Below are 16547 nucleotides of genomic sequence, written 5' to 3'. Positions count from 1 at the left end.
TGGAATAAATATTCCAGGGTACACAATATTTCAGGAAGACAGACAGAATGGCAAAGGAGGAGGGGTAGCCCTGATAGTAAAGGATGACATAAGGACATTAAGAGAGAAAGGATCTGGCCTCAGAAGATCAGTATGGGTGGAAATTAGGAATAGCAAGAATCAGAAAACACTGGTGGGAGTAGTTTACAGGCCCCCTTACAATAGTTGTACCGTTGGACGAAGCATTAAACAGAAATTATTGGAGCTTGTAACAAAGGCAATGTAATAATTGTGGGGAACTTTAATCTTCATACAGACTGGGACAATGAAATTGGCAACAGTGGTCTAGAAGGTGAGAGGTTGAAAAGAATCTTAAACTTAAACAAAGCCAATTACTGGATAAGGTTAATTGGGTAAACAGACTAAATGGTATGGCAGTAAATGAACAATGGAAAACAATTCATAATGTTCAACAAAAATACATTCCATTGAAAAACAAAAACTCAGCAAGAAAGACCCATCTGTGTCTCACTCAGGAAGTGAAGGATAGTATTAGATTAAAAAATGAGGCTTACAATGTTGCAAAAAACAGTAGTAAGTTTGAGGATTGGGGAATGTTTTAGAAACCAAAGGGCCACCAAAAAGTTGATTAAAATGGAAAAAATAGAAGAGAATACCAGCCAGAAATATAAAAACAGATTGTAAGAGTTTTTATAAGTATATAAAAAGGGAGCAGCTAAATGAAACATTGGTCCCTTAGAAGCAGAGACAGGAGAAATTATCATGGGGAATGAGGAAATGGCAGAGGCATTGAATAAATATTTTGTGTTTGTCTTCACAGTAGAAGACACAAGTTTCATACTAGAAACAGACAGAAACTTGAGGGCTAAAAAGGGTAAGAAAATTAAAGAAATTAATATCAGCAGAGAAAAAGTATTGGAGAAACTTAAGGAACTAAAATCCAACAAATACCCAGGACCTGATGGCCTATACCCTAGGGCTGTAAAAGAGATAGCTGCAGAGATAGTGGATGCGCTAGTTATGATTTTCCAAAATTCCTTCGATTTGGGAACAGTTCCATCAGATTGAAAGTTGGCAAATGTTACACCCACCACTTTTCAAGAAAGGAGGGAGAGAGAAAAGAGTGAACTACAGGCCAGTTAACTGAACATGAATCGTTGGGAAAATGCTGGAAACTATTAAGAAAGTCTTAATGTACTTAGAAAAGCATAGCAAGATTAGAACAAGTCAACATGGCTTCATTAAAGGAATATCCTGTTTGACAAATTTATTAGAGTTTTTTGAGGATGTAATTATTAGGATAGCTAAAGGGGAACCAGTAGATGTAGTTTACCTGAATTTCCAAAAGGCATTCAATAAGGTGCTGCACAAAAGGTTAATAGGCAAGATAAGGGCTCATGGAGTGTGAGGTAATATATTAGCATGGATAGAGGATTGGTTCATAGACAGGAAGGAAAGAGTGGGCATAAATGGGGCATTTTCAAGTTGGCAGCAGTAAATAGTGGAGTGCCTCAAGGATCAGTGCAGGGACCTCAGCTATTTATAATCTATATCGATGACTTGGATGAACAGACAGAGAGTAATGTATCTAAGTTTGCTGATGATACAAAATTAGGTGAAAAGGTAAGCTGTGGGGAGGACACAGGTTAAGTGAGTGGGCATCAAAATGGCAGATGGAGTATAATGTAGGGAATGGTGAAGTTATTCACTTTGCTCTTAAGAATAGAAAAGCAGAATCTTTGTTAAAAGGTGTGAAAATTGTAAGTGTTACTGTTCAAAAAGAATTGGGTGAGCTCGTACAAGGAACGCAAAAAGTTAGCATGCAGGTACAGCAAGCAATTAGGAGGGCAAATGACATATTGGCCTTTATTGCAAGGGGTTTGGAGTACAGGAATAAGGAAGTATCGCTATAATTGTACAGGGTTTTGGTGAGACCACATCTGGAATACTATGTGCAGTTTTGGTTAAGAAAGGATATACTTGCATTGGAGGCGATACAGTGAAGGTTCACTAAATTGGTCCCTGGGTTGAGGGGGTTGTCCTATGATGAGAGGCTGAGTAAACTGGGCCTATATTCTCTGGAGTTTAGAAGAATGAGGGACGATCTCATTGAAACATACAAGATTCTGAAAAGGCTGGACAGGGTAGAGAGACTGCTTCCGCTGGTTGGGGGATCTAAAGCACGGGGGCACAATCTCAGGGATAAGGGGCCGATTATTTAAGACTGAGATGAGGAGAAATTACTTCATTCAAAGGGTTGTGAATCTTTGAAATTCTCTACCGCAGAGTTGTGGATGCTCCATCATTGAATACATTTAAGGCTGGGATAGACAGATTTTTGGTCTCTCAGGGAATCAAGGGATATGGCGAGCAGGCGGGAAAGTGGAGTTCAAGTCCAAGATCAGCCAGGAATCGTATTGAATGGCGGAGCAAGCTCGCGGGGCCATATGGTCTACTCCTGCTCCTATTTCTTGTCTTCTTGCATACTTACCAATAAGTCCAACATCAACTGCTCTGTCATAGTAGTAGGAGAATGCATAAAATGACAAGTTCCCCACTTCTTCAGGTTTATGCACTTTTTTGTAGAGTATTTTTTCTATCCTTGCATAACAGGAATCATAGAGAGGTTCTCCTAGAACATAAGCAGTCAGAGAAAGAAATATGAGTTCAGCTGTTTATTGGCTTCAGGTTTTCACTGAAAACCGACAGTGAAGGAATACTGGTGTAGCAAAAATTGATGATCAAATGCTTTAACCTTGGGACAACCACTTAATCACAGAATTAACAGTAATCAGGCTGAAACAGGTGAAAAGAATAAATCACACTCATTTTCCTCAAGAATAAATGATGAGGAAAATCAGCTTTGGCTGCAGAATGGTCAATATGCCACAAATTACAAGAGGATGCATGAAGTAAAGACAGTTTAATTCTTTCTCTATTTAGCCAGGCTAATTCACAACATTTTAATGCAAACAGTTTGTGAAAAGGATGTTTGTGCCTGAGATTCAGTTATTGTTAAACACACTAATTCTGGGAGCTCAAACAGAAGGTTGTGATTGGTGTTCTATGGCTACACAACAACCAAGCTCATTTGATTCACTGGGTGAGCATAATCAATCCTAGCATAACTGCCAGATGAAATGCTGAGCAGTACCAATCTTGTGGACAGAAAAAAATCAATACTACTTCACTCTGCTTCTGCGCTCCTATCAGTCAATTGTAACGTAACGATTATGGGCACAATTTGTTGGTCCGCACTATCCCTTCTTCATACCTGGGAGGAGGGCTGCAAATGTAGGGTACAGAAACAGATAATCACATGAAAACAAAATTCACCACCAATTAATGAATGCGTAACTTTGTTAGGTGGTGATCAGTGAGAGGCATATTAAATAAACTCTTGATACATTCACAAGAACACAGTAATATGAGTAAGCCATTCAGTCCATTGAGCCTGTTCTGGCATTCAATTCGATCATTGCTGGACTGTATCTTAACTCCATTTACCCATCTTGGTTCACGTTTTGGGGAAAGAGTAGGGGGGTTGGACTAATATGATAGCTCTTTCAAAGAGCACAGGCACAATGGGTCAAATAGTCTCCTTTCCATGCTGTAAAATTCTGTAATACTTAAATATTACAGAGTAATTTACCACTGTGTCAACAGTTGATAAGTTAGAAGTGAATATATTTAAATAGGTACTTACCTGCTTTCTGTCCTTTAATGCTATAAACAATTTCAGCATGCTTCCATTCTGTTTTGTAGTTTGGTGATAAGCAAGAACTTACTAGCTCTTGTCCTTTCTCAACTGCAATGAGTGAACAATAAAAGGAGAGCATGATTACAACATCAATGTTAGAACTGAACTGCCCTTTTCCCTCACAGACTGTTTTAGAATTAAAATAGTTGGTAAATTTTTCTGGAACATAAAACAAAGATATCTTATTCATTTTAATTTCTCCAGGCATTTTTTATTCAATGTGTCCATTAACAGAGCCAGGATGGTTAAATAATGCAAAGATCCACAGCTTTGCACTCCCCCACAGAATACTATCCTAATTCCCTTCCAACGATAATGCATGTTCCAAGCAGCATTACCTTTTGTCAGTTTTGAAAGAATTTCCGTTCCATTAGCTATTCAAAATTGTGCGCTGAAGTGGAAAAATTAACAGGGAACAGATAACATAAACACAAATCCCGTTATATCCAGAATTAGACAATGACCTACAATCATACAATGACACCAACCTTTCCTATATCATCCCTGGTGTCCATTTCATGCACAGTTTATCCTTACTACTGATGCCTCTGGTTTATCTCACCTCAGATACAAATAATACAATCTATTTCCATTGTCTTTGTAACTGCTGCTTTATAATACAGAACCCCGATCATTGAAGAGGTTCAGCAAGTAAGGTTAGCCTTCACTGTTGTCAAATTGCCAATTTACACTGTGGGGCTGATATAGCAATAACAGAACTTTGCATGTACAAGGTTTGTGCACTGATCACAAACGTGATTTAAAAGTAATTTTAAAAAAAAATTCATTCTCAGAACGTGGGTGTCGCTGGCAAGGTTGACATTTATTGTCCATCCCTAACTGATGAAGGTATGCCTGCAGTACTGTTAACTAAGGAATTCTAGGACTTTGACCCAGCGATGACAAAGGAACGGCAATATATGTCCAAGTCAGAAAGGTATAGAACTTTGAGGTGGTGGAGTCCCCATATACCAGTGTAAATGCACTAACTTTATGCATGTATCCCAATCCGTTTCCATAATATTGGGGTGGGGAAGAAAAATGAGGAGAGGACTGCAACAGATTGATTGGCGGTGGGGGGGGGGGGGGGGAGAGGGGGGAAGAGAGGCAGACTTACTTAAGCTTTGCAGCTTCCAGCACCCCTACAAAAGGAGTGCTTTGATGTCTCTGTCTGTACCAGTGTAGAGTCCTTTACATTAGTATAGCAGGCTTATGTAGTCTCACTCTTATGCAGCTTGAAGTAGAAGAAAGTATGACCAATTATGCTAACTTACGTGGTCTACCTTCAGTTCCTCCTAAAATTGCAAGTCTCGCTGACATCAAACCGAATCCTAGGTAACTGACAATTGAAAGCAATATTAGTGAAATGAAGGATACTGAACTGGTCACCAAAATAACATGTTATTCTTACATTAATAACTGGCTCTAATGAGTTATAAGACAGGTACATAAAATCATGGAGTTTGGATGAATTCCAAACATTTAAACAGATGGCAATCATATTAAAGTTAGAATGTGCTCTGCATTTGTCAGTCCAAAGAATCGAGTGTGCATTTGTATTAATTAGAAAATATTTAAAATTAGTCGAAAAATAAGCAGTAGAAAAAATGTCTAATGATTACTATCTAGATTAAAGCACGAGAAAAGTTAAGTCAATACTAAAGAATAAAATCAAAGTTTTATAGTGCAGGAGACCATTCAGCCCATCACACTTGTGCTGGCTCACTCAAACAGTTATCCATTTGTTACAACTGAGGCAGGAGGAGCGCACTGTTAATTCAGTCCCACTTCTGCACAGGTCACATCTTAAAAATTATTTTTTATTTAAAATTTCCCCACTTACTGAAAGTCAATCAGATACACTATTTTCCCCAGAATAGAACACACTAACCAGGTTTCTTTACGTAACAAAATTAACAGAGTATAAAACAAGTCTTAACTAGTAATGAAGTAAAACAATATCTCAGAGATCTAGTTTTAAAATAAAATCCAACATTAAATTTTTAGAAGTTCCCTTTCCACCTTAATCAAAGTTTTATAGTCCGTTTTTACCTTAGTCCCTTCACACTCACACATACATACATATACATATATATATATAATATATATACACAACATATATATATAGAGAGAGAGAGAGAGGATTTTTAGATGCGAGCTGTTACAGACAAAAAAACACACCCAGGCAGATCACTTGCCCACCCCTGAAAAAAAAACAGATGAAACACGCTGCAAAGTCCAAACTCCGAGCACATGCAGTCAGGTCACTAGAATCTTCCAGAACAGTTCTCGTCAGGTGGCATTGAAAATTAATTTAGCAGGCCTTTCTCAAATACAGGAACAAGATGAATCGACACAGTGGACTTCACAGAATCTTCTAGGGAATTGCAGCTGTGTTGTAGTTTTTTGTTCTTCCTTGGAATTCTCCTTCTTCTGTAACAGACTTGACTTTTATCTCCTTCCAGAAGGTAAAACCACACACGCACTGGCTGACAACCAGAAAACTTGTCAGTTTTTTTCTGATCATGCAGGTGCTCTCTGTTACTATTGGGCTTGTCCAATCAAAGAAGCACTTGTCACTTTTCTGCTCGTTACCAGGGTTTTCTGTCCATGCCTAACCCGAGCCACGTGACAACCAGCAACACTGTTGCAGATCTGGCTCCCTCTGCCCTCTTGAAGGCTTCCTTTCAAAAAACTGGTCCAACATTTTCAATTTAATCATAAATTCCTTTAAAATTATTATTTTTTTAACAAAGAAGAATCACTTTCATAATACACTTCATTCCACTTCTCTGCCCTTTCAAATATTCATTCACTTCCCATTTTAAAGGTATTATGGATTCTCCTTACATCAAGCACGGTTCCAGCTGAAAATTACTATTTAAATCTACAATGGGCTTATTACAGTTTTCTTCACCTAATAGCTATTAGACAAACTGCCTCAGTCTGTGATCCAACAAGCTTAGGGGTGCTAGAACCCACTTTCCCTCCCTCCTTCTCTCAAGATGCTGCTCAACTTTCTTTGTAGGATGATCCCGATAGCTGGGACCGACTACCTTTGCACCAGATGTCCATCCTATCTTCCAGAACATAGATCCAGACACTGTAGCTGGTTTCCAACTATGCTGCTGTAATCTTTTCAAATCCTACTTTTCTAAATGTGATGTAAAGCATAATACTATACAGAACAGGTAGTTTTTTTCCTTTGTGAATTTTTTTTTAAATTTAAGGTTTCATCATGTAACAAAAAAAGTGTTAAGTTTTAAGAATTTTTAAAAATATGGATCAAAATTACTGTATGAAAGAAGTATGGTGAGCATACTGATTAAGTGGTCAACTCAATTGAGAAAGGAACATGATTAGGTTTCCCTGAAATAAAATTCACAACATTTCTTATGACTATTATAGTAATTATGCATTTTCAATACTTCTTGGTTAGATCCAGAATTTTAATTAGCATATTGACAAAGCAGTCTGCTTAATTTGCACCCATCCAACACCTTAAAACATTCACTTACTCGACCACTGGTGCACTGTGGCAACAGTGTGTACTATCTACAATATACACTACAGCACCTCGCCAAGGCTTCTCTGACAGCACCTTCCAAACCTGCAACCTCTATCACGTAGAAGGACAAGGGCAGCAGGCGCATGGAAATTCAATCAGCTCAAGATCCCCTCCAAGTCACAAAACATCGCCACGTGGACATATATCACTATTGCTGGGTCAAAATCCTGGAACTGTCTACCCAACAGCACTATGGCAGCACCTTCAATACAAGGAATGCAGCAGTTCAAGAAGGCGACTCACCACCAGCAGCTTCTCAAGGTCAACTATGAATGTGCAATAAATATTGGCTCTGTGAGTGACACCCATCTCCCAGGAATCAATTTCTAAAAATTAATATGCAAATCTTTACGCTCAAACGTGACAGCTAGCCTTCAGATAGAAATTGGACATTACCAACGTGGTGTAAAAATCCCTAAAGCATCTAGGACCTTTATTAGCATCTCTTGTTGCCGAAAGGAATTGAGTCTTTGGAATTCACCTGTGTTAAAGTAGAAGCTGGGCAGGAATTATAGACCAATGATCAAACGTTGAATAAATCTTGAACATGATGATTCAATTTTGAAAGTACAAGATGCAGAATACATCATCACCTTGATCAACATTTCTCCACTCCTTAATCTAAACTGGAGCACTTCTATAATACCCAGAGTTCTGACTTCGGTTTCTATGGTTCAGACCCAATAATCTGTTCTCCATGATGTTTTTAAGTTGTTTAGGCTCGTTTTTGAGGAGCTGTCTGGAAAATCCTGCACATATTGAAGCAAGTAGTGCCCTGCAGACTTTAAGCAGCAATTACGAACAATGGATATAGATGACTTCAGTGGTGAAAAGTCTGGCAAAGACATTTACAACTGGCATAAATTGGGGAAAATGCAAAATGAGAAATGTACACGTCCCGGGGCTGAAATACTTAGAAGTTCACATATGACAAAACCTTGCAGAGGCAAGAAAAAAAGCTTAAAAACTTTGTTGACAAGCCAGCTCGACACATTCAAACAAGCAAGCTGACTGGTCAGAGAATCTGACAGGACTCTGCTGTGGAAATGTGTACAAGGACCCTCACCACACATATGAATTAAAAACACCAGGGATTATCTTATGGCAGGGTTTGAGTGTTCACACAATGACCCTTGCCAGTAAAACGGAAAAAGAAATTATACTATAATAAATAAAAGCAAAATACTGCAGATGCTGGAAAACTGAAATAAAAACAAAAAAGTGCTGGAAATACTCAGCAGGGCTGGCATCATCTGTGGAGAGAAAAGCAGAGTTAATGTGTCAGGTCAGTGACTTTTCATCAGAAATTCTACTAACCTGTGTGAGTAGAGTGTGTAAGTGCTATTGAACATCTGAATTGAGGTAATATAGTTAATAGGAGAGGTCTGGAGTGTCATCTGTGGGGAAAACCGTAAAATATACTCAAAGTTATTGCTGTTCAAAAGGATGAGACAAAAAATAGAATCACTATACCACACTATCTTACCATAGAATCAAATGTACAATATAAAATCAAACAACTCACACCTTGAACAACTACAGCTAAAGATATTATAGGGTATATACAAAATTGCGTATTGCATGAATCTACTGATACATAGAGAAATAATTATTCTTGAAGTGCATTCATTGTTATGTAAGTAAACATCAATTTGCGTATAGTAGGAACCCACAAGAGGATGAAAAACCTGTTAAACTGTTTTTCCTGATGACCAGGAGAACTCCCTGCTCTTCTTTGAATAGTACCATGGGATTTTGTACATACCAAACAGACTGGACCCTTGTTAAACTGCTCATGTGCACCTTCAGCAATGCAATAATTTTGCTCAGCGCTGAATTGAAGTGACAGAATAAATTATGTGCTCAAGTCTTTGAGTGGTTTTGACCCACAACCATCTGACTGAGAGTTGGTAGTGCTACCCTAAACCAAGCTAACAACTAACTTATGTAAAAAGATGTTATTCCCAGGAAAACAAAATATTTTGCGGAAAAATATTTTCTTTAAGGTGAAAACATTGAAATTCTGACCGAGCTGCAATTTTTAAAATGAGCAAGGTGACATTACCAGCAGTAAGGCAGCAGTAAAAATGTAAATATGTCAATCTGCAAAATGATGTTAACTAATTGGCAAAAAAAGTTCCTCCTTTTCACAAGCATGATTCCCTCGCTGAAGCCAGTGTGGCCACCCTGGCACAATGCACTTTTCTTTGAAGGTCAGCTGAAAATGGCAACTTTGCATGTGAAATCCTGAAGAGATTCTGCATATTATCACTCTGCAGTGAAATGCTTCAATGTGCTGCTTCACTGAGCTCTCTCCAATTTCAGTATATTTAACTTAGCAAGTCACCTATAATCGGTTAGAAAAGGCAAATGTTGAGGAATACCAAAAAACAAAGGGATGGGCCTGTTGTATTTAATCTTCTATTCACATTTATGAACCTTATCCCAAGATACAAGAAAAAGTCTTGGTTGGGATGGCAATTGATGCCAAGTTTCCTGTTTGAGGTTAAATGGGTCCTGCAGAATAATTTGCGAGGGCACGGCCTCAAAACAAGCAGAAACTGAACAATTATGTTGATTCAAGGTATCACAATGCATAAAACAATCCCGTGGAATCTCAAAGAATGGAACAGAATACGTTTCTTTAATTGCAGTGAAAGCAACTCCCACTGGATGGCAATAGAGCTTTAATTGAGATCTTGTGACAAGAATTTTAGAATTTTTAAGTTTTGGGTTAAAAAAGCTGCAATAGTCATTTAGTAAAATACAGACTGTATTGTACATTTTATGCACAATCAGATGCATGTTAAAGTTGGATTAACAATAGCAACAAGGTAAGTTATGAAACATGAATGTGCTCATTCCTTAGGTACATGTTGTCAGATATTATCAGCACAAACCAGAACTGAAAGTAATTAAAATTCCTCACAAGTTCTTAAAAATACACCAAGGAGAGATTAAGGTTTAACTGTTACCTTTTGCAGTGTTTCTTTTTTAAACATTCCTGTGCTCAGGAAGTTAACGTTAGGGATTGGATCCCTCCCCGATTTTTTCACAGCAGAGTCAGGTAATCCCAGAACAGGTAAGGGTAAGAAGATGGAAAGTGCAGCTTTTTCTTGATGACAAGACGACAGCGAATGAGTATGAGTGTCAAAATGTGTTTTCTATTTGTCCCACACTTTATAATGAAACACATTTAAAAATGGAGTTTCATTCCTCCGAGGGTGGAGGTGACATGAAAGTGATTGTTTTTTGTTAAAAAATATTTTTAAAGGAATTTATGGTTAAACTGAATAAATGTTTTTTAATCAAGAGGGCACTGAAAGAACTAATTTGGCAACAGTGTTGCTGGTTATCACATGACTCCATTTAGAGATAGGCAAAAACCCTGGTAACAGGGGCAGAGAAATGCCGTGCCGCCACCAGCCCCCCCCCCCCCCCCCCCCGCCCCCCCACCCCACTCCTGAATCTGTTCAGAGGCTAAAAGACAGAATGCACAGCCATCATACCCAGGCTCTTACATTTGCGGGCTAATACCAGGGTTCAGTTCTAGCTTTAAGCATGCGAGTGTACCACCACTATCTAAACCCATTAACTTCATTATTGGTCTGAACCACTGCGAGGCACCCATTATTTTTCATACCATTCATAGGTATTTAGGTGAGATTTAAATTGGAGTAAAAAAAACTTCAAAGGTATCACTACAGAACCATGTGGGCAAGGAAACTGGTTATAATAGGAACATAGGAACAGGAGTTAGTTCATGGCTCATCTGTACCTCAACTCCATTTACCTGCCTTTGTTCCATATCCTGCAATACCTTTACCTGATAAAGATCTATCACTCAATCTTGTAAGTTTCAACTGATCCAGCATGCACAGCATTTTTTTTTTGGCAGTGGCGGGAGAAAAAAATTCCAGATTCCCATTACTCCTTGTATGAAAACTGCTCCCTGTTTTCACTCCTGAATGACCTAGCTCTAATTTGAAGAATGCACATCCTTGTTCCAACTCCCCCACCAGAGGAAACAGCTCTTCTGTACCTATCTTCTTGAATCCTTTTATCATTTTCAACATCTCGATTAGATCTTCCCTCATCCTTATCCATCCTTCTCCCTGGCAACTGTCTGAGGCTGAATCAGACCACTTGCAACCCTGGTGTCATATTTTACATTGTTATAACATGCTTACACACTGTCCAGCAGAATGGATAAAGATGTTTCCAACCACATATCTGCTCCATCACCAAGACTGCTTACATCCACCTCTTAGAACCACCTGGCTCCATCCCCGTTCACTCATATGTTGCTGAAACCCTCATGCACAGCTCTGCTACCAGTAGATTTGGCTATCCCAATGCTCTCCTGGTCAGCTTCCATCTTCCACCCTACATAAACTTCAACTCATCTAAAATTCTTACCGTATGCTATCTCGCACCAAGTTCCAATCACCCATCAACCCTGTGCTCGTTGACCTACATTAGCTCATGGTACATGCAACGCCTCGATTTAAAAATTCTCATCTTTTTTTCCAAATCCCTCCATGGCTTCGCACTTCCCTCATCTCTGCAACTTCCTCCAACCCACTGTACTCCTCCAATTCTGGCCTCTTGCACATCCAGATTTTAATCACTCTACCATTGGTGGCCATGCCTTCAACTGTGTTGGCCCCAAGTTCTGGAACTCCCACCATAAACCTCTCCACCTTGCTACCTCCTTTAAAGACACTCCTTAAAATACTCTCTTCTGTCCTGTCTCCTTATGTGGCTCTGTGTCAAATTTTGTTTGATAATAGTCCCAAGGCACTTGACAGGAGCATGTTAAAGGCTCTACAGAAATGCAAGTTGTTGTTGTTGTAAACACCAAGGGCATATAAGCCAAATTTATGCAACTTGTCTTTATAATAAACCATTCTGCTGGACAGTATGTGAGCACATTGCAGCAACATAAAATGTCAGGAACTAGATTCTTGTTCTCCAAACTACAGAAGCTGCAAATGAAAGAGTTCCTTAAGACTTTACACAAGATCTTGGGAGATTTGCATTTTCTGTTAGAGAAAACTGGTAGAACCAGCTGGTCGAAGAGTTTAAGATCATAGAGCAGTAAACAATAGATAACTATTACTTCCTGATAAAGCAGGTTATGCACATGAAACTCTCTAATTCACCTTCGGCAATTTTAATGTTTTCACAACTTTATGGAAAACAAATGGTAGCTTTACACAGAGAGAAGCATTAGCACTGGAAAAGGTTGCAATTGTTTGCAAAAAGCTGCATTTTCACAAAACACAGAAATAAACCACTCCACCAATACATTTTGCAAACCACCAACTTATTATGGCTACCATACCCTGAACCTAACAGTTAATTGAAACCCTGCCTTTGAAAATAGTTGGGACAAATGCACCATATTATGCTTTTTATATAAATTGGGATAGCTCCCAAAACAGTTGAACAGTGAGTGAGTAGCTGAAACGACCATCTGACCCATCCAAATCATGCAGGTCAGAGATTTGGTCTTTACTCTCTGCTGGGGTAGCTGATCTCAGTTGCATTGAAGATGAGGATGTTAAAATTGGCCTTCATGCTTTTTTGGTTGGGGCAGGGGTAACAGAAAAAGGGCAGATGCCCATTCCCAAGTGCTGGGACCATTGATTAACAGTTCTCACAGAAAAGTGGACAGAATTCAGTACATAAAACGTCAGTAAAAAGTTTGGAATTCCATGCAACAAAAACAGAATTTGGCTTCTTTAATCACTGTAAATCAATGGCCTTAATTGTAAATGGATGCAACTCGATTCCCCAGTAATTATAGTAGCATTTAATTTATGGCTGTTTGCTGACAATGTAACCACTAGGTGGTGCAGTACTTGCACAGGCACAAATGCAGCTTCATTGACTGAAATGTCACTGTTTGCGACACTTTAGGCAGCTGCCAGGATTAAAGATGGTGCTGGTCAACGTATCACAAAAAAATTTAATTCAATTGCTGCGATCCTACTCCACCCACAATATCCCACTTCTCTTCCGCTGCGCAGCCTCCCGCGCCCGTCTGCTCGCCCCTAGCCTTGCCGCTGCCTTCCCTCAGCTACACGCTCCCCGCTTCAATGCCTCTACCGCCACCTCACCCCCACCTGTCGGCCACTTGCTCCCCCTCGCTCCGCTCATTGCTTCAAACTCCAACCCAGTCATCCAGTCACTCCTGCTTAACCCACCCCCTCCTCCTCCCTGCTGGCCACTCCCCTCCTTCCTGCTCCTCTTATCCCCCTCAGCACTGCTCCTCTCCCTCCACACCCCCGCCCCCCCAAACCACTGGGGGGAGAAGAGGGAGGGAACTGGGGGGAGAAGCGGGAGGGAGCTGGCCGGGGGAGAAGCGGGAGGGAGCTGGCTGGGGGAGAAGCGGGACGGAGCTGGCCGGGGGAGAAGCGGGAGGGAGCTGGCCGGGGGCGAGACGTGGGGGTGGGGGCGAGACGTGGGGGCGAGACGTGGGGGGTGGGGGCGAGACGTGGGGGGGAGTGGAGGGTAGAAGCAGACGGGGGGGGGGGGGGGGGGAGAAAGAGAATCGGGAGGGAACTGGGGGGGGATGACATTTGAAGCAGGGAGCATGTGGCTGAGGGAAGGCAGCAGCGAGGCCATGAGCAAGCGACCAGCAGACGGGCGCAGGCAGCAGCACTGGGGAAGAGGGTGACATTCCAGTACATGACGTTTTGCGCGCATGCGCAAATAGTCCTGGCAAGAACATAGGCTGTGCATGTGCAGCACCTTACTGACAGCAAGAGACCTTTCTGCACATGTGCGTAGCTGGGAGTGCTCTGATGACGTCGGGTGCCGGATGCTTTGTCAGGAGTAACTTTGATAATTTATTCAGTGACCAATAAGAGATGGTGCTGGTCACTATCCAGTAACCACTCCTGGAACTGCATCTGCATAGGATAAACTCGAGTGCAATGCCCTGTGGTCAAATACCTTATCACAGCCATCATTAAGGGTCATTTAAAATGAGGTATTAAATATCAGGTTTTCTTGTACTCTTCTGTTTTCCTCTACAGTGCTAGGAACAAAAGAAATGGCCACATTTAATGCTAAGGAGTTTGTGCAGCAGGGAGAGAGGAAAACCTGTTTGTTTACCCTTCCACAATTTAGAGGTCAATTTTCCCTCCCGTTTTCCAAATTTCCCGTTTGTCTGGCAGTTCAGATCCCAGACAAGCCCCCAATTGGTTACGGCCACCTGGTGAGGGTGGTTTGCACTGTTCAACTCCCACCTGACTGCAGCAAGTATTTTTTGGTTATGAGGGTATAACCCTAACTTGTTTTATTTGTCAAATGAACAGCTGCCTTGTGGGCGTCTCGGGAGAGACCACGGCTAAGGGAGTAAACCCTAACAGAAAATCCGGAGTGGAACCCCGTAGGCGGTCATGTGTCACCTTTGGCATGTTTCCGGCAGTTCCTGCAGCCATACCGGTGCCAAACGTCGTGCTCTGCACTCCTTTGGACCCCACCAGAAAGGCCGAGAGGGGGGTTTTGACGCTTGGGCAACTCTCAACCTCCATACATTCGCCCAGGCATGCGCCATGGAGAGGTCACTCCATAGTTGCCTCACAGCGACTGACACCACTGACCACCTCTAGGCGCTTACCCATTGTCTCTCGAGACAAGGAGGCCAAAGAAAAAAGAAGATTAAATATCAACTAATGCCTGTGGTACTGAAGCTTGCAGGAGAGAAGGGTAGGGGAAAACTGGCAGGATTAGAAAAGATAAATATTCAGAAGACTAATTTATGGAAAAAAAACACTTACCTCATTGTGAGGCAAGAATGTGATCTGGGTAGAACCTCCTCCAAGATCAAGTATTCCGGCAGTATTGTGCTTTGACTCTTGTAAGCTATCTAAAAAGAATAACCTACAATGAACACTGAAAATTCATCAGACAGAGGTGGTTTTGAAATAAATTCACGATTAGGGAAATTGCCTTTCAATGCAAAAAGAAATGTGAAGTGGAAATTGTGTGAAAACTAGATAGTCCCCATTGACATTTCTCTCAGGTAGTCTGGAGGCTGAAGCACCCAAACGTGCAGTTGTTAACCAGGCCTGTTCCCTGTCCTTGTCCCTTGAAGACTGCCAGTCACATACTTCCTTGGTGGGGGTGGGGGGAGGTGAAAAAGATTAGGGTCAAATAGAGGTTAATTGTAACTGTTGGACATTTCTCTAGTAAAAAAAAACTAATTCCTGTCAGAAAGCAGAGATGAGGCCCCCTCCTTCCCACAACATGCAAGTCGACTAAAACTTACACATGGCAACTCTGAACCCAAAAGATCAACAACCATCTGTACAATTTAATTCAGTGGAACATTCAGATGAGAACTGTTGTTGTAGGCAGAAAAAACTGAACAGGTCCATGGAGAGTCGAGCTCAGGCTCCTGCCAATGGGGAAGGGGGATAGGGGGATTGTGTAGAAATAGTGGTGTGGCCTCATTTGTCTCAGGGAATTGACTACTTAAAACAGCAAGCATGAGGACAGGGACTTTAAGAGAATGTGGTGGGGGAGGGGGGGGGGTTGGAGGAAACGCTATAGAAGACAATATATGGGGAAAGGTCTAAAAAATGTAGAAGGGAGGGCCTGGAAAAGTTTTAAGAAAATCATTTACTTAAAATATACAATGGGGGAAACCAAAGTGAGCGAAAAAGGAAATGGTGCAATGTAGAAGAGGTGTGACAGGAATGGTGTCACCCAAATAAAGAGTGCATGATGTACAAAGCAAATTTAATATATTATGAATAGAAAACAAGTTGATTTCTTGTGGCAGCGTTTACAGGGTTACAGTTACAATATTGAGCTGCTAACCTGGCCTGATCCTTTAAGGCCACTGCTCATGTAGTCCCCTCTGGGATTCTCACTTGGAAGCAGCTAGTTAAATCATTATTGTTGTAAAATTGACCAGAAACTATGTGTATACAGTAAAACTCGGTGCCAATTAAATTAAAACTAATATTTCAGTTAATTTCAATTCTGTCAAACATACAAATATTAGTATTATCCAATAGAAACTCTACAGACTGCTGCTTACCTATTAAAAAGTTGACAGTAATCCATGCAGAAATACCTGCAATTACAAAGCATTAGTAATGGAAAATAAGCGAAGAGATGAGTATGAGAAAAGTGCTCACTAATAAGAAGACCCTTGTTGTCTAATTGCAGACTGAAAGTGACTAACTTACACGGAGA

General features: G+C 40.7%; 1 protein-coding gene across 3 annotated transcripts in view; it reads right to left on the bottom strand.

Moving 5' to 3' along the window:
* entpd6 (ectonucleoside triphosphate diphosphohydrolase 6) overlaps positions 1 to 16547 on the bottom strand; it is an 89318-nt gene that overhangs the window by 16639 nt on the left and 56132 nt on the right. For 2 of the 3 annotated variants that reach the window (XM_068044520.1, XM_068044521.1), the window contains exons 6-11: positions 16390 to 16425; positions 15122 to 15210; positions 8646 to 8725; positions 5035 to 5099; positions 3707 to 3808; positions 2492 to 2632 (exon numbers count right to left, since the gene is read on the bottom strand). In XM_068044520.1, coding sequence (XP_067900621.1) covers positions 2492 to 2632; positions 3707 to 3808; positions 5035 to 5099; positions 8646 to 8725; positions 15122 to 15210; positions 16390 to 16425 — 513 coding nt within the window. The remainder of the gene's footprint in view (positions 1 to 2491; positions 2633 to 3706; positions 3809 to 5034; positions 5100 to 8645; positions 8726 to 15121; positions 15211 to 16389; positions 16426 to 16547) is intronic. The other variant, XM_068044522.1, reaches the window with a different exon arrangement.

This window comes from Heterodontus francisci, chromosome 13 (assembly GCF_036365525.1).
Source record: "Heterodontus francisci isolate sHetFra1 chromosome 13, sHetFra1.hap1, whole genome shotgun sequence".
In the NCBI taxonomy this organism is placed as follows: domain Eukaryota; kingdom Metazoa; phylum Chordata; class Chondrichthyes; order Heterodontiformes; family Heterodontidae; genus Heterodontus; species Heterodontus francisci.
Note: the sequence above shows the minus strand (reverse complement) of the source record. Positions and strands in the feature narration are given on the sequence as shown.